Source organism: Myotis myotis, unplaced genomic scaffold (assembly GCF_014108235.1).
Source record: "Myotis myotis isolate mMyoMyo1 unplaced genomic scaffold, mMyoMyo1.p scaffold_m19_p_36, whole genome shotgun sequence".
NCBI lineage: Eukaryota > Metazoa > Chordata > Mammalia > Chiroptera > Vespertilionidae > Myotis > Myotis myotis.
Genome location: NW_023416342.1, coordinates 1771620 through 1790235, shown reverse-complemented (window position 1 = coordinate 1790235; position 18616 = coordinate 1771620). Strand labels below are relative to the sequence as shown.

Genomic DNA, 18616 nt, shown 5'->3' with positions numbered 1-18616 from the left:
CTGGCGGGTCCCTGAAATGAGTCCTGAGTGTCTCCAGTTTTCCATTTTATTAAAAAGGCAAGGTTTTACATAGCATCTCCATTTACTCTTTAATTCTAAGAAGCAGTTGTTTTTCTTCACTCATCCAGCAAACTTCATTAAGCAGCGGCTAGACTTCCCGCCACCTGCTTGCTGGGGTGGGGATGAGCCGGCCTCCCGCCCACCCACCCGCCCTCCTGCAATCGGGGTGGGGGCTGGGCCCTCCCTGCCAGGGCCCTGCACACAGCACAGCGCCAGGCCCTCTGGGAGCACTACGCCTGCTGGGGGCTGGCCCCTCCCTCCGTGCCCTGAAGTTGCCCCCTCCTCCACCCAGGCTCTCCTCGCTCATATCCTCCCCCTCGTGCTCTCTCCATCCCTCGTGGGGACCCCTCACCAGGATCCAGGACCGGCAGCTGGAGCGACGCCCGCCTCACAGGGGAGGAGGCGCAGGCTTGCAGAGGCCAGGGAGTCGGGGAGGCCACCAGGACCAGCCAGCAGTGGGGACAGGTCTCAAACCCAGGCCACTGGGTCCCCTTCTCAGGACCACACCCATTTCAGTGGCCTTGTGGATCCTTGTCTGAATCTACTGCTCACAGCCCATCCAACACTTCAATGCGGCATCGCCCCCATCACAGCAGTCCCTGATTCTGACTTCTCCATGTGTGACCGACCCGGACCCCTCAGCCTCCGTCCCCTCTGTGCCCGTCCGCCGCCTTCTCAGCGCTGTGCCCTCCCCCTCGTGTCCCTGCCACGGGGCGCCCTCACATGCTGGAAGCTTGCCTTTCCGATTTCCCACAGCTTCTCTATCTTCTGCCCCAGCAGGGATCTTGGTTCTTCTCCCACAGCGCCCTGTCCTCCTTCCTTCCATCACATTTCCTTCCTCAGCCGAGAGCTGCTTCACTGCACCTCCACCCCAGGTGTCAGGACACGGGGCCTAAGCACCCCCCCCCCCCCCCCCCGTCCCTGCACATCTCTCCTTCACCGCCCAGCAATGCTGCGTCTCCTACCCTCCAGGCCAGGCCCTAAGTTTTATTGTTGGAACTGACTATATTTTATTTCATTTTATTTACTTAATCCCCACCTCAGGATATGCCTGTGTTGATTTTGAGAGACAGAGAAAGAGAGAAAGATCAACATGAGTAAAAAACGTTGATTAGTTGCCTCCTGCACGCACCTGAGCTGGGGATCAAACCCACAACTCAGACGTGTGCCCCGACCGGAAGAGCCGACACTGTGTGTGTGGGACTCGTTCCAACACCTGAGCCGTGGCCCGAGTGTCCTTCTTGCCCCTGCCCTGCAGCCCTCTGGGGGGCCGTGCCCAGGGGTCCCTCCTGGCTGCTCCTCCCGGCAGCTCTGCACCTGCGCCTGCTGCACCCTCGCCCTAGAGGCGGCCATCCTGCAAGTCCCGCTGCTGGACGCCAAGCTGCAAAGGCACAGCTCACACAGGTTCATGTCGGTGGGGGTAAAGCGGCAGAGAAAATGGCTGAAAGACCATTCAGGAATAGGGTTACTGATCCAGAGACCTAGCCCAATGCCACCCAGCATCCGCTCCGAACCCCTGCTCCCCTGGGAATGCTGCCTCGCCCACTGCCAGGCCTGGGGGAATGTGAGGGCACCTGGAGCAGCGGCCCCTCCCCCCCGCGCCCACACCCACCGCAGGGGCAGGGCGCTGTGGGGCGCGGGTCCTGCAGGAAAGGCCGAGGAGGCACAGGGCAGCCTCAGGGACGGCCTGGACCCTCAGGCTCACGCCCCCTCCCCCAGAGGCTGCAGAGGCCTGAGGACACAGGGCGGTGGGAGGGGTTTCCCTCTCAGAGCCACGGCTATTTTTAACCTGACCCTGTGCGTTCACAGCATATTTCCAACCCTGGCATCTCTCCATTTGGACTTTTTGTTTGCTTCAGATTATTCCAAAACGTATTTCTACCTGAAAGTCTCCTACCTAAAACGATTTCTTAAAGTTTACAAACAGTTTGCTATGGAGCAGAGAAACCAAGATGGCAGCATAGATTAACGCCAGAGATCGCTGCCTCCAACAACCACTTCAAAAAACAACTAAACGACGGACCGGACATCATCCAGAACCACAGGAAGGCTGGCTGAGTGGAAATTCTACAACTAGGAGGAAAGAGAATATCATACCCAGACTCAGAGGAGGCGCAGTGCTGAAGTGAAATACTCAGGTGCGGAGTGCACGCGCGGAGCGGGCTGGCGGCGGAGGGCGCGGTTGTTGTTTTCAATCGGGAGGGAGTTTCAGACTCTGAGCTCCAGATCCGGGCGAGTCTCTAGGGACCCAGACTCAAACGGGAGAAGCGGGACTGTCTGGCTTCGGTCGGAACTCGAAGGCAGCTTTCTCTCCGAGGTTTGCAGCGGCTGTTGGGACTCTGAGAAGCAGAGCCCCTAGGGACGGAACTGAGAGCAGCCATAATTGCTCACTCAGGCCCGCCCTGTAGATCCCTGGGGACCCGCCCCGCCCAAGCCCTGTGCAGAGCCATTTGCCGGATAGCCTCAGGCAAACGCTAGATTAGCACTGCCCTAGAGATCCAGCACAGAAGCTTGACACAGCGGACTTTCATAGCCAGTTAGCCTGGAGGTCAAATCATCCCCGGTATTGCCGACAACAATCAAGGCTTAACTACAACAAGACTGCGCACAAAGACCACTAGGGGGTGCACCAAGAAAGCATAAAAAATGCGGAGACAAAGAAACAGGACAAAAGTGTCCATGGAGGATATTGAGTTCAGAACCACACTTTTAAGGTCTCTTAAGAACTGTCTAGAAGCCGCCAATAAATGTAGTGAGATCCTCAAGAAATCTAATGAGACCCTCGATGTTATGATAAAGAACCAACTAGAAATTAAGCATACACGGACTGAAATAACGAATACTATACAGACTCCCAACAGCAGACCAGAGGAGCGCAAAGATCAAGGCAAAGGTTTGAAATGCGAGGAAGCAAAAAACACCCAACCAGAAAAGCAAAATGAAAAAAGAATCCAAAAATACGAAGATAGTGTAAGGAGCCTCTGGGACAGCTTCAAGCGTACCAACATCAAAATTATAGGGGTGCCAGAAGATGAGAGAGAGCAAGATATTGAAAACCTATTTGAAGAAATAATGACAGAAAACTTCCCCTGCCTGGTGAAAGAAATAGACTTACAGGTCCAGGAAGCGCAGAGAACCCCAAACAAAAGGAACCCAAAGAGGACCACACCAAGACACATCATAATTAAAATGCCAAGAGCAAAAGACAAAGAGAGAATCTTAAAAGCAGCAAGAGAAAGAAACTCAGTTACCTACAAGGGAATACCCATACGACTGTCAGCTGATTTCTCAACAGAAACTTTGCAGGCCAGAAGGGAGTGGCAAGAAATATTCAAAGTGATGAATACCAAGAACCTACAACCAAGATTACTTTATCCAGCAAAGCTATCATTCAGAAATGAAGGTCAGATAAAGAGCTTCACAGATAAGGAATAGCTAAAGGAGTTCATCACCACCAAACCAGTATTATATGAAATGCTGAAAGGTATCCTTTAAGAAGAGGAAGAAGAAGAAAAAGGTAAAGATACAAATTATGAACAACAAACATGCATCTATCAACAAGTGAATCTAAGAATCAAGTGAATAAATAATCTGGTGATCATAATAGAATCAGGGACATAGAAAGGGAATGGACTGACTATTCTTGTGGGGGAAAGGGGTGTGGGGGATGTGGGAAGAGACTGGACAAAAATCGTGCACCTATGGATGAGGACAGTGGGTGGGGAGTGAGGGCGGAGGGTGGGGCTGGAACCGGGAGGAGGGGAGTTATGGGGGGAAAAAAGAGGAACAGATGTAATAATCTGAACAATAAAGATTTAATTTTAAAAAAAAAAGTTTACAAACAAGTAACAAATAGTGAAATCAAGTAGCATTATTCTAAAGGGTAAACACTCGGCCATCCTTTCTCCGTGCTAAGCCATGGGCAGAGCAGCGACAGCAGCAGTAAAGGGAAGGCACGGGCTATGGTGACTCGGGGACTGGCTCTCTGTTAACATAAAACAGGCCACGGGTATATTTCTTTCCAACAGACTTAAGGTTAACATTTCAATGGTGTTTCCCTTTCCCTGATCATAAAGATGCAAAGACACAGGGGGAAACGTCAATCAAAAGAATGTTTTTTTCCCAAAAATAATTTCCAAACCACACACGTCAGAGAAGCAGGCCTCAACCCCATTTGCGGGGGTAGTGTTTTCTTCCCCGTTCTGCTGGAACTGCCCTGAAACCAGGGGACGCACACGCAGAACAGCAGGGGCCCTGGACTCAGAAGTTTGCTCGACACCTGGAAGCGGGGTCCCCCCAGCCGGCCTCCCAGACAGTACCACCCCGTCTCCGCTTCTACAGCAGCGGGTCTCTGCTCCCACCTCAGCTCAGAACACTCCCCTTAAATACAGGCACACTGAGTATTTCCCCTGCAAAGCAACAGGCACCCCGTCCCTAACATCAATAAAGCTGGGAAGGAGCTTGCAAGTTAGCTTTTCACAGCTGCTAAGATCTTTTTAAGAACAGGGGCTATTGCATGGCAGAGCCCACTGGGGAGGTCAGACACTATTTACATGGAAGAACCTTAAGTGAACGATATTTTTTTCATTATTTAATAAATGATTACTTCCAACCACCAGCTCGTGCTAAGTTATACATTATATCACACAATTCACATAACTATTAAATTTTGAGCTTTTCTTAAAAAATATTTTTAAGGCAAAAACTGGGAACAGTACACAAATCTTAGGTTAAAAGCTCTAGGTCCTCCATGTGCTCATGTAGCATCATTACATGAAGTCTGGGGGTCAATAATTCATTCACTTATTCAATAAAAACCGGAGAAGGGTGCCAGGCCGAATTCCAGACCCTGGGAATTCAGGAGCTCTGGAAGGAGGCTGAAAGCACTTCTAGACTTCCTTCTCACCCGGGTTTGAACAGAACCCTACATCCTCTGCAAGTCATTATCCAATCGGGGCTGAGGGGTGGCCCAGCTCCCTGGTGATCCACAAACACGCTCCCTGGGGCACGGGAATGTGGGTTGATTTGAAAAAATCTCTAATTATCCCCTCCTTTATCTCTCACTTAGTCACTTGGTTCTTGTTTAGATCGCCCAGAGCTAAATGAAACAACACGTGGGGGCGATGAGAAGCTGCCATTCCTCCCAATCGATTGGCTGTTCATCCCCAGTGAGTCAGGCCAGCCCAGCGCCCACCTCCGCCTCCCCCGCCGCCTGGCTGCCAGGGAAAGTGCCTGCTCTCCGGAAACTCTCTACTCAGGCTGAGCATCTCCATCCAGCTGGTCTGGACTGGTACCGTTTTCTTCCTCGCTTCTCACATTGTTTATAATACCCTCTTAATTTGTGTCTTTTCTACCAGCTTTAAATTCAAACTGGCTCTTTTCAGCTCCCTGTTCAGATAACTCCCCCGGAAGTCTTCCTGGCCCCTCAGCAACCCCCACTCCACCCACACCTCCAGGCAAGCACTTCCCCTCTGGGCCCAGCACCTGGCAGGGCCCCATGGCTCCTCCAGCTCCTCCCCGGTGAGGAAGGACCATATCTCAGTGCCTTTATTTGTCCTGCACCAGGTCTGCAAGCAGGTTTGCAAGCAAGGGGAGCACATGGGGTGTTCTGTATGTTTTTAAATTGAAATTTAGAATCACTGCCCCCCAATTCGGTTTCACTGATTATGTAAATGTCATGGGTGGAAATGGACACAACTTTCAGGACAAAACTGGCAACATTTTATCAAGAATTCTGGAAAATCAACCCTCTAACCTATTAACTCTCCTTTACGAATATTTCCTAAGAATCAGAAATCTAAAGACAAATTTTCCTATTATGGCATTTATCATAGCAAAGAACAATTTTTTAAAAACCAGTTATACTAATGTTTTACTCATTGATGTATAATTCGTAAAAAATTCAAAGAATTTTTAGTAAAAGAGATATTTTACAATATTAAGCAGTACACAAAATTGTATATTTTAGTCCAGTATTCTGAGAATTATTTTTAAAAAGAAAGAAGACAAAAGATTAACAGTGACTGGAGAAATTAAACTATAAATATGTCTTCTTTCTATTTTTCTGTATTTCCCCAGATTCTATATTTTTATATAATTTTTAATGTTTTTATACAAATTAGTAACAAATAATTAAGAACATATTTCAGAGCTATGTCCAGATTGTATAATTCTTTCTGTACCTAACCACTATTTATGTACAAGCTTTAATATAAAAGAGCATATACAATTTGTTTAATTAAAATAAAACATTCATAATGGCTAAAGTTTCTACTAAATGGCCAAAATGCTCAGCTGAGCTAATTTTCACATACCACTTCTGCCACCATGACTACAACCTTAAGTTGCCTTTTAAAACTATGTATGGCATTTTGGAATATGAAAAGAATAGCATATTTTCTAAAAATGTGTGTGTGTGTGTGTGTGTCCACTGAAAGCTGTAGACTCACAAAACCCCTGGTTTCCGGGAACGCACCCCACAAGGAAAGCCTGGGGGGCAGGCGGGGGGGCTACAGGGCAGGTGCTGCAGAGAACCACGGGGCCCAGGGCCTCCAGCTGGGAGGGAGCCGCCTAGGCCTCCTAAGGGCTCTGGGATGACAGACAGGGCAGCTGTGACAGCTGGCCTTACCTGCCTTTACTAAACCATCAAATCATCTCCATAAGCAAACAGCCATCCGCTGTGTATCCAAAACGCCATAAAGTATCACCAAAACCCTTTTTAAAACGAGCTTCTTTGAAACGTGTCAAAGCAAGCACCCTGGAGAACGGATCATGGCTAGGGAACACCGGATCATGGCTAGGCAACACCGAGTGCAGCGATTAATTTCTAATTCCCAAGTCATTTCATTCTTCCCTGATGATCAGTGAATCTTTGTTGCAACTCAGAGCCTCAGGCTCCTCTATTTGAAAAGGAGAGAGCAGTCTACCCAGAGGGTGCCGTGTGGATTAAAGAAGACCAAGTGTCTGTAAGAGTATACTGTTGCTTAGAAGGTTCTCTTTAAACAATGACTAATAGCACTTTCATTTTCTTATTATTCCTATTATTATCATTGATTTGGTGGTAATAAAGTCAAGAAGTGAAAAGGAGAATGTAGTGTCAGAAAAGAGCTAATAAGCTAAGAGAATCAGTGATGTTGCTGCTCTGTGTGTAACTGCGCTGATACTGAAGATAGTAAGAATCAAAAGCAAACAAACAAGTAAAGCTGACTTCTCCCTCTCAGACCTCCCAGTGCCCCACTCCTGGAGAGAGACGGCTTCTGCAGACGAAAGGCCTATGAATTCACCTTAAGAAGTATTGTTCTATCTACCTGAACTGAATCATAGGAATTCTGTCACCTAAGAACGTTCAACTTCATTTAAAAGTATTTAATTCTAAAAATAACTTTATATTGATAGTTGCAATAAGTTTACGATATGAGTAAAATAACGTTTTCATGACAAGCAGATATTAAGCTATTTTGAACAATCTCTCCAAATTGTTTATTTGCATCTGGGCACCTGAACACCAGCTGCGTCCTGGCTTAAGTTCCTATTTCAGTCCGTGTTAGAGGCGCGCCTGCCTGGTCTCCCTGGGCAGGAAGATCCCACCTCCTTTGAAACCCACAGCCTGACTCAGGCCAGACTCGAGCACGTCAAGTCCTCACGACACCTATTTGCTGGGTAAGCCTCGTTTTTCCTAACATTCTGCCCTTGTAATCATTCCATATTTATTCAATAAAAACACACAAAGTAAGGTCACACATGTGAATGTGATCAGTAATCTATAAAGTGGTGTGAAATATGTTACTATTATAAAGGCACTACGTTTTAGACTAAAAATATTGCTAGAGACTCCATTTCATGTATCACAGTGAAGTGATACTATGATAACTTACACACTTTAACACACCTCTTATGTAAACAATCATTGATTCATTGCCAATATTTATTTTTAAAAGCCTTGTACACATTATATTCTAATAAATGGAGACAGATGTTTTTAAAAAAATACCCACCCAGTCCTAGCGACACTAGCAGGGTGGCTGCCTCAATATCAGCCAAGGAAGATTATAAAAAATTAATTAAAATTCCAGTTAACAAAAGAAATCAAATGCCCAAGAAAATACTACTATGTACTTCATAGCAGCTCACACTTAACATTAAAAGAACTATAAAAAGTGATTAACTACCAACTTTTACATTCTACAGTGAGCTGATTCAGTGTGTCAATGGGAAGACAAATACTGCTCTCATGTGTAACAATGAGGTTCCCAGGGCGCTCAGTTCCGGCCACAGAATCTGCCCACAGAATCTGCCCACAGACGCTGACCCTGGTTGTTAGGGTCACAGCCAGGGACCTGGCAACCACAGCTTTGCTAAGTCTGCCTTATTTAAATGATGCTGGAACACAAAAGGAATTATTATTTCCTAGAAATGTAGATATGCATTTCCATTTTATTTCCTAACTGGTTTTGAATAGCAATAACATTTTCATTCACCAAAAGAGGAAAATAAATGTCTAATGCCAGGGCCTATGTGAGGATGGAAATACAATTAAACATAACTAAAGAACACAGCATGAGAAGGATGATGCATGCCATTTTGGGGACCAATGATTGAAGAGTTGTAGAGATTCTATGAACAAAAATAAAAATGATTTACTAATTTTTCTTAAAACATTGTTGGAGCCATGAAACTTGAAAAAATATTAATTTGTTTAATGAGTTCTAAATAATCAAATCAGTAACTTATATTCAGAACAAGTTGACTCACCTACATCATTTCATCTATTTGTACTTCAAGACAAGTAACCAGAGGCTGAGAAATTACATAATTTCTGGACTATCTAAATGCCAACATAGAGAAAGAGGAATAAGAGTTAGTTACTGACATACCTATTATAGCATAACAGAGGAACTTCAGGACATATATTCAACCTTCGGGTTTCACGGCTGAGACCTAATGGTGTGTACATGGCCAAGTAGCTTCATCAAGTCATCAGTATGTAGGAACTAACAGAAGTAGCAGCATCAACGACTGCCAACATGATTTAATTGCATTATGTCTGAAGAGTTATAGAAAAATAAGATTTGAAACTCTTTTCTAACTTCCGTAGCAGAGTAAAGTAACTACACTTATCACAGCATAATTATTTTCAGCTTCCGTTAGAATTCACTGTATTTAACAAACACAGGGACTCCTGACACATCACACTCTACGTCATGAGCGGTTTCTAATGATCAAAAAATACCACAGGAGACGCACAGCAAGTCACCACGACCATAAAAACCTTTCAGCCCCGGGAGGCTTGACAATGCAGAATCCACCCCCTGTCCTGTTTCTAAAGACACCAGTCATCAGGGCCACCAGCCACCGGTTCTGACCTCAGCACTGCCCGGCGGGACCTTCCAGAACCTGACAGCACCTCACAGCAACAATCGTGTCAAAACAGACAAAAAACCGAGAGCAAGCCACAGGAGCACTGCCTAAGCACTAACTAACTGTTGGGATCAAAGTGATCCCATTCTAATTCTCACGGTAAACACATGAGACAAACTCCAAGTGCCACCACCGAGCATGGACCCAGCCCGCTTTCTCTTCCCACCTCACACAGCACTTCTCAGAAGGCAGGAATTACAGATAAAATAGCAGATGCTTGAGACTTTTCTACATTATTTATTTATTTATTTATTTTTAAGATATCTTTATTGATTTCAGAGAAGAAGGGAGAGGGAAAGGGAGAGAGAAACATCAATGATGAGAGAGAATCATGGATCGGCTGCCTTCTGTATGCCCCACACGGGGGATCGAGCCCACCACCTGGGCATGTGCCCTGACCAGGAATCAAACCGTGACTTCCTGGTTCATAGGTCGATGCTCAACCACTGAGCCACACCTGCCAGGCTACATTATTTATTTTTAAAACAAGTCAAATTATATGAGTGTAATTATCTATCTGATCAGAATTGCATAAGGAAGCCCTGTGCGCAGGTGTTAACGCAAAAGGAATGAAATTCTTCAAGACTCTGAGTCTCCCAAATATGGTGTGTGACCAGCCGCAGAGGAAGCGCAGCTGAGAAGGTCTGCTGGAAACCCACCAGGACCCGCGGGGGAGTGCAGGGGGGGGGGGGGGGGGGCGCTGGGTGTGCAGATCAGATCTGTGCAGGAATGCAGCCACATTTTTGGCAATTCCCTTATGGTTTTGGATGACAATGGCCTTCTTCTTCAGTTGTAATGTTATATTTAAAGAACATTATTTTGGTTGAAGGACCTGTCTGGTTGGTCTTTAAAACTAATAGGCTCAAAACTCAGATTTACAAAGGTATGTGACATTTCAAATAAAACACAAATTTTTATAAAAAAAAAAAAAATGTATATGTTCCACAAAAAACACCATATGCGCCCCCGAAAAAAAACAAAAAATTTAGCGTGCTATTTTGTATTTCATCCTACATTGCCCTTTGCATAAAATGTTTGTGATAGTAGTGTTTCAGGATCATTATATTCTGGGCATGGAGTGTTTTAAAGCAGAACTCATCTTTTAAAGCATATGCTCTGATACACTTTACAGATGACTTCACACCCCGATGTGCTTGTTCTGAAGAAACGAGGTGCCTCCCTCCTTTCCACTCGATTTAAGAGCCATGTCTGGTCCTGGTCACTCTACCTGGCCATCCTGTGTCCTCCAGGCTGTGGCCTGTGACACTCTACAACGAAAGCACAGCATTTCTCCTCCGAGGGTGTATGATTTAATGTGGGTATATATTAAACAAATGTATACATTCAAAGGCACAAGTAATTTATAACCAGTTCAACTGTTTTGACAATATAAAATGAATTAAACTTCTTGAAGGAAAAGTACTGTCATATTTTCAGGTGAGCAGTAATAATAGATAACACAGACACAGCGCTTGGCAACTTAAGAAGTGACTCTCATACAATTCAATGACTCCTCACAACCACCCATGATTCTGTCTGGCATCCTCCCCTCCAATCTCACTGAGGAAGAACCTGCGATCAAAATAACATAGAAACCGACGCGGTTCCACCTACTGGTGGTGGAGCCTGGAAGCCAACTGGGCTCTGATTGACCTTCCAGATAGGTCACCTCACTGGCTCACCACAACCCACAGAGATAAGAGCAGCTAACCGCACGCCCAGCACGGGGCCCTCGGTGGTGACTTGTCACTCCTCACATGCCCCACAACAGCAAGTGTTCTAGTGTTACCCCGTTTTCAAGGTGAGAAAATCGAGGCTCACTGGAAGCACCGAAGTGCCCAAGAGCAGCTAGCAGGCAGAGGAGTGAGAATTTACTCATTTGCGGCAGGTTAAGGCCAAGCAGGTGAGGAGCCGCCTGCAGACCAAGGAGAGGGGAGGAGAGCAGGAGGCTGGTCTTCTGTCCTGCACCCACCACCTCTCCGGAATGAATGTAACTGGGACAGTGGGGGGGCGTGCCTCCAGGAGGGCAAGGGGGCTTGGGGTGCAGACTGCTCTTTCAGCAGATGATGGGCAGAGAGGGGACAGGAGCTGTGGAGGAGGGAGAGAAAGGAAAGAGGTAGGAGGAAAGAGGAGGGAGGAGGGAATGGGAGAAGGGAGGGGGAGAGAGAGGAAAGAGGAGGGAGGAGGGAGGAGCAGGAGGGAGGAAGGAGGGGGAGGAGCTGGGGAGGAGGGAGAAAGGAGGAGGGAGGAGGGAGAGGGAGGAAGGAGGAGGGAGGAGGAGGAGGAGAGAGGAGGGAGGAGGAGGAGGAGAGAGGAGGGAGGAGGAGAGAGGAGGAGGAGGAGGAGGAGGGGAGGGAGGAGGAGGAGGAGGAGAGAAGAGGGAGGAGAAGGAGGGAGGAGGAGGAGGGAAGAGGGAGGAGGAAGAGGGAGGAGGAGGAGAGAGGAAGGAGGAGGAGGAGGAGGAGGGGGAGGGAGGAGGGAGAAGACATGGCGTCTGCCTCTCAGCATGGGTCAGGTGGATGAAGAGGGACACTCTAATTCAAGAAACAGCAAAGGGAAGCACAGCGTGTCTGCTCTGCGGGAAAAGTCAGCCACTGGAACTCTGGGAGGGCTGAGATGCCTGGGAAAGAAGTGCGTCCCACTGGTGCCCAGGGCCTGGCGCCCGAACGGAGGAGATGGCACCAGCACTGACAGGGGGCCCCTCCACAGTTTCTAACAACTGAAGTGTCAGCTACAGTGTAGCAGCTCCTCTCCCTGTAGAAAGCCTTCCTTGGGGAGCAGCAGCGTGAAGGGAGCATCCCTGGGCCATGTGCTCCGCTGCTTCTGGCCTGCGGCCTGGCCTGCTTGGCACAGGGGCTCCTCAGAATCACAACCCAACCCCCCGAACCAATTCCCTGAAATGCCCGTCTACACCCACAGGCCACGCTAAGGTGGGATTTGCAACAAATCTCGGCAGAGGCCAAGGCAGTGATGTCACAGGCCAAGGCAGCAGCACTCTTTGAAGACGAATTAAACCCTGATGGAACTCCTTTTCTTATTACTTGGATAAAACAAACCAGGTCACTGAAACGGGCTGACACTCTGCATTTTGTTCATGTTCATTTCGTGTTTCTTTCGTTAAGCCATCAATCCCCACGGCAATGCCTCAGCCACATGCTCCCAGTAACCGGGTGCCTCACATTTCAGGAGGAGGACTTCCGCACGAGTCCAAAGAAGGAACGCAAGTGCAGGGAGGGCGCGCCAAGTTTCTTGCTTATGTCAACAGCTATTCACGAGCATGAATTATCTCTGTGGCTACTGAGCATGTGCACAACACATTCCGGGTCTGTGAGCAATCTCCCTGCTAAGGCCAAGGGGAGGGCTGAAGTGCACATGGAAATGTCAAAACCGGCTGAACTTCCTAGAATACAGCAGTCAAATTTTTCCTCCCAGCGCCATGAGTGTTAAATATACCTTGATGAATTAAGTTCAAGTGTAACTACAACTGAAATATATGAATCAACTGAGCTCTGACCTATTTTCCTCTCAAAAGCAAAAGGAAACAATGATAGCTGTGCAACTTACATTTTTTCCATTCCAGCGGCTTTTGAAAGTTACTTCACAGTAGAGCTAAAGGCAAAATACACTTCGTGACATTTATTTGCTTTGAAATATAGTTATTTGTGTTATTGCTCATAGGACAGAATTTTTATAAAAACTTGTTAAGTTATATTTGTTCATTTATTTTTAGACTGTATAGACCAAGAGGCATTCGGGAGAACTAATCTCAGTATGTGACCGCCACCTAAGCCCATCATTCAGCGACAACCATGTGATGTGCTTGCAAGAGGAGCACAAAGGTAACAGACACGCACAGTGGACACCACCTACCCCTGGCAGACAGCTTCTTGGTGTTGATGATTTTGGCAGCATATTCTTGACCAGTAGGGATTTTCATACATCTTCTCACCACTGAGAAAGCCCCCCTGAAAACAAAACATTGCCAGGTCACCTCTATAATCAGCTCTGACGGTTACTTAAAAATGACAGCATGCGGAGCATTTCCGGTGAAGGTAGTGAACTGTCAAATATCAGTGCGCTACGCACTATCCAGAAAATGACCCACTCTTCCTGGAAGCCCGGACCAGCCTTGATGCCGAGAACAGAGTAAATCTTATTTAACTGGGAGCACACATCGTTAATCAACAAAATGACAGGGACTGCCAATTCCCAGGCTCCTGTCTGCACATGCAATAGGAAAACCTTTTGCAGTTCACACTCACACCGCACCAAATGCTCCAGAAAAAACACCCCTGCACAGAGCCGAGCTGCGGAAGAGCAGCAGAAATATCCTGGTAAGAAAAATTAACGTGGCTCCAAGTGAGTAAAGATGGCGATTGTTTTCATTAGAATATAAATCTTGGAACATTGGTGTGGTTTAACGTGGTGACTTCTCCGTGCCTGTTTTGGGCTGGGGGAGGGGAGAGATTTGAATTAAGCTGCTCTTCCGACATATTCTCCATGTTTTAACAAACAATGCATAAACATGTAAGGCTAGAAAGTTCATTCCATCTAAAAGGTATTTCCATTTCCTCCAATTCAGCTGCAGGAACATCATCACACACCGCACCATCTCATCAGTAATCGTGGAAACAGGCAGAGGATTGGGTTTGGGTCAGATGCTGCATAAACCATCAATCAGCATCCGGGTCGCCCCTGGGTCCCTGTGCACTACCGACCCTCAGCAAATCAGTGCCACGGGCCTAGGGGATGGGGGGTGGGGGGCTCCCCTTGGCCTCCCTGCACATCTCCAGTCCCTGGGTCCCCGCGCACGGGTCTGGGGGGGTGGGGCGGGGAGGCTCCCCTTGGCCTCCCTGCACAGCCCCTGGGTCCCCGCGCACAGGCCTGGGAGGTGGCGGGGGGCGGGGGGGCTCCCCTTGGCCTCCCTGCACACCTCCAGCCCCTGGGTCCCCGCGCTCGGGCCTGGGCAGGTCCTTGCTCTCTCCCTGCACGCCTCCAGCGGTCCCGCAGGTCCACGCACTGCTAGGCCACCTGGGGACACCACGGCGCCCAATGGGCTCTCGGGCTGCCTGTAAGTCCTCCGAGGAAGCGGGGATGCGCGCGAGCCCTGGGAGGGGACCGTGGGGGAGTCACCCGGGACCAGGGGTGACCGTGGCGCGGGGCAGGGTCGGCCTTGCCCGGGCCCCTCTCTGGACGTGGAACTCGGGGCGTCAGTGACACGGCACGGCGGGGACAGCGCGACCCGGCCGCGCGTGGTCTCCCCGCGGGCTCCGGAGGCATCTCGGCTCACAGAGAACGCTCTACGACTGCGGGTTCTCCGACTGCGGGGCCCGCCGGCTCCGATGCGGGCGGGGGCAAGGCGCTCGGTCCGAGCCGCCCCCGCGGAGAGCACCCTCCCGGCCCCCCCGGCGCCGCGCTTACTTTCCGAGCTCTTCGAAGAGCTGGTACTCGTCCGTGAACCGGGTGCAGGTGGTGGTGGAAGCCATCGTGGGGCCGGGCTGTCCCCGGGCCCGCTCGCCGCCCGCGTCCGCGAGTGGCTGCCCGCCGGATCGCGCGGGGCGGGGGCGACCTCAGTGGGCTCCTGCTCGTCCGCGCGGCCCTGCGGCCCCTCCGGACGCCGTGCGCCCTTCTCCCGCGGCCCTCCCCGCCGCAGGGGCACCGCGCTCGGTAACCCGGGCCGCGAAGCGGAAAACAGGCGGCGCGGGGCGAGACGCGAGCAGCCAGCAGCTGCGAATGATCCTGGGCCCGCGGGCGGGGCTGGGGTGCGCGGCCGGGGGAGGAGCCTGGGCGGGGCTCCTTCGCGGGAGGGGCGGGGCTATGGGCGGGGCCCAGCGGCAAGGGGAGGAGCCTGAGCGGGGCTCCTTCGCGCGAGGGGCGGGGGCGGAGCCAGCGAGAAGGGGCGGAGCCAGCAGCGAGGGCGGGGGTGGGGCATGGTGCAGGGGCGGGGAGGTAGGAGGGGCACTTGCGGGGCTGGAGGGCCGGCGCCCCCGGAACGACTGCCTCCGCCTCGCGGTCCTGACGGCCCTCGGCGGCCCCCGCCGGCCCCTCCGGTGTCGCTCGCTCCCGCGTGGGGAGAGGCGGGGCCGGGCCGACGGGGCGCAGGACTGGGCGGCGCGTGACCGCGGGGGCGGCGGCCCCTCCGCGAGGGAGACCCCGCCGGGCCGCGCCTCCCTCCCAGCACTGCCCCGGCCCCGCCTTCCCGCCGCCTCCCGGTCGGGGTGCTCACACTCGGGCGGCCCCCAGCGGGTCGCCTGCGGCCGTCACGGTGGCGGAATGAAAGCAGAAACGCCGCCCCCGGCCACACCTCCGCTCCTCAGGGCCGCCCCGTCAGCTCCGTCAGCTCCGAGAGGAAGGCGGTTCTCGCGAGGTTTGCGCGCCGCTGGCGGGGCGGGGCCTCTGGGGGGCGGGGCCGCGGTCACGCACCCGGTGGGCTGACGTCATCCGCACCACGTGAGCCCGCCTCGCCCGACCCCCTGCAGAGAGGCCGAGGGCGGGTCGCGGGTCCCCCAGGCGCGCTGCGCTGCGCTCCGCTCCGCCGGGTGGTGCACGCGTGTCCTGCGGGGAGGCTGAGCGCGAGCCCCGGCTGCTCCGCCCGGCTGCCCCTGAGCACACGTGTCGTTTACAGGAAAAGGCGAGGAAATAACGGTGCGCCACGTGGGAAACGGGGAATGAGCGCTGACTGCAGAGCACCCCTCCGCCTCCCCGGGCAGTGCCCTTAGGAAGCTGTCACCTTGGAAGGCCGGCTGGACAGCGGCCGGAAGCAACGGCGCAGGGAGCGGCGGTCCGCGCCATTGGCTTCACCGCCTCCTGCTTTCAGCGCCCGCGCCCGCAGGGACGCCTCGGAGTCCATGGCGCGTTTGCTCACCCTGAGCATCGATTGCATCAGGGACCCGGCACCTCGCAGCTGGGAGAGGGTGGGCCCTGGAGGGAGAGCCCGGGTGGAAAGGTGGTGCTGCTTGCACCCAGGGCTGCTGCTGTCCTTGTCCCCCCTAATTCCCTTAGGCCCCCGCCTGGGACATGTCACCCTGCCAGTAACCTGAGCTTTCACCAAAGTTCTCAAAACGTCCACACTGTCGCAGGGATGGCGAACCTATGACACACGTGTCAGAGGTGACACGCCAACTCATTTTTTTTGGTTGATTTTTCTTTGTTAAATGGCATTTAAATATATAAAATAAATATCAAAAATATAAGTCTTTGTTTTACTATGGTTGCAAATATCAAAAAATGTCTATATGTGACAAGGCACCAGAGTTAAGTTGGGGTTTTTCAAAATGCTGACACGCCGAGCTCAAAAGGTTCGTCATCACTGGAACGCTTACTGCAACAGAATTGAACTTTATGCATGTTTTGATTGTCAGCCTTAAAAAAGTAAATATGACACTGGAACAAAACAGGATGATACCGGAAACTACATACAGGGAAGAAACAGGGTGTCTAAACATTAATAGTTGGGCCATAATGTTGGAGAAAAGGCCCCCCACCAATTTGGTCTAGGTTAAAAGATGTTTAATCAATAGCTTGAATATTTAGCAATATGGTTCCAAATTATCCTGCAATAATTTTATACTCTCTGAACCTAAAAATGAAACAGAAAAAAAGTAAAATTATAACAATAAATCAAGTTATCATAACATTTTACAACTCTGGGGAAGAAAATGGTTTTTTAAATACTCACATAATGAGGTCTACATAATTACAGTATTTATCTCTGTTCCTTAAATGACTGGTAATTGTAAGTGGTTATGACAATAGAGGAAATGTAACTGAGTTTTAATAGTGATGTATTAGTAGACAACCAATGTGTGCTTTTTTGAAGCAAAGACTGTCTACTCGTCTGTGTTTGCTCTGGTCCTTGATCTACTGTATAGACCAGCCGTGGGCAAACTACGGCCCGCGGGCCGGATCCGGCCCGTTTGAAATGAATGAAACTATTGAAAAAAAAGACCGTACCCTTTTATGTAATGTTTACTTGGAATTTATATTAGTTCGCACGAACACTCCATCCATGCTTTTGTCCCGGCCTCCGGTCCAGTTTAAGAGCCCACTGTGGCCCTCGAGTCAGAAAGTGTGCCCGCCCCTGGCCTACACTCGATACATAAAGAGCAAGAGTGGAGGAGACTTTCTGAACAACTGTGACCAATCAGTCAATATGGAGCCGCTGTCAGCCATGACTGCTCATGTCAAGTGCTACGTCAAGACTGAGGCAATGGGGTGTAAAGGGGATGCCCTTAGGAGGGGCCAGGAATACCCCAAGGTCTGAACGCTTGGATAGGGAATCCACCTGGACACTGATATGGTAGGAGCAGAAACAGAGTGTGGGGCCCAGTGATGACTGTAAGGAATGTCGGTCCTGCTCCGTTAGCCGTGACTGGGTTGCTCTGGTTAAAGAAGGCGCGTGCTCACCTGGCTGGGAGGTGCCGGTGGGCCCTGGGAGCTCACCCCGGAAATGCGGCCCATCCTCCCCAGCCGGGAGCTGCCTGTGATCATGGAAAGATCAACAACCTGATGCAGAAACAAGAGCTGCCAGCCCTCTGTAGACCCCCAGCCCTTTGCATATAACCAGCCCTTTGAAGACCCCCAGCCTTTGCACACCCACAGGCCTTTGCACACCCACAGGCCTTTGCAAATCCCCAGCCCCCATTACCTGTGAACTGCCCCTTTGGCGCACCCTTTTGCCCATTTCCCCATGTAATCTTTGTCCTTCTACCCAATGTAAGCAGCTGGCATATGGGGGGGCAGAGCAGATGTCTGTGGGTGGCCTGCTGCTCCCCCTGCTGCGGGCAGGATTGGAATAAACGCTCACAGAGGATCCAACCCTGTCTCTGCCTAATTGGCTCAGGTAGTGACAGGCGGCCAGACCCCTTGGCTGTCGATGACAATATGAGTGGGACCCCAGCCCTGTGGCTGTAAGAACTCAGCTCCAAGTCTCCACACGGGACGCTTGCTCTGCTCGCATCTGTGGCACGTGCGTCCCTCTCTGTGTAACCTGTGTGTGACTGTCGGCTTATCAGGCAGGTCCCCCCAATGAGCCTGGCGCTGGGGAAAGACGCCAGTGTGTGCGAGTGACACTCTTTGGGGCGCTCCCTGCCTCATGACATCCATGTCTCGAACTAATTAAAACATTTCTCTTATTTAA

General features: G+C 50.5%; 1 protein-coding gene and 1 long non-coding RNA gene across 13 annotated transcripts in view; one reads left to right on the top strand and one right to left on the bottom strand.

Moving 5' to 3' along the window:
• The window catches only part of CAMK2D (calcium/calmodulin dependent protein kinase II delta), a 157548-nt gene extending 142101 nt beyond the window's left edge, over positions 1-15447 (bottom strand). For 6 of the 12 annotated variants that reach the window (XM_036303295.1, XM_036303297.1, XM_036303296.1 and 3 more), the window contains exons 1-2: positions 14899-15447; positions 13348-13442 (exon numbers count right to left, since the gene is read on the bottom strand). In XM_036303295.1, coding sequence (XP_036159188.1) covers positions 13348-13418 — 71 coding nt within the window. In that variant the 5' untranslated portion in view covers positions 13419-13442; positions 14899-15447. Of the gene's footprint in view, positions 1-13041; positions 13068-13347; positions 13443-14898 lie in introns of those variants that run through there. The other 6 variants (XM_036303301.1, XM_036303303.1, XM_036303304.1 and 3 more) reach the window with 2 other exon arrangements.
• Positions 15448-15687: 240 nt separating this feature from the next.
• LOC118652971 lies at positions 15688-16670 on the top strand. Its single transcript, XR_004966738.1, has 2 exons — positions 15688-15844; positions 16103-16670. It is a non-coding gene; the product is annotated as an uncharacterized LOC118652971 (long non-coding RNA).
• Positions 16671-18616: the final 1946 nt, after the last annotated feature.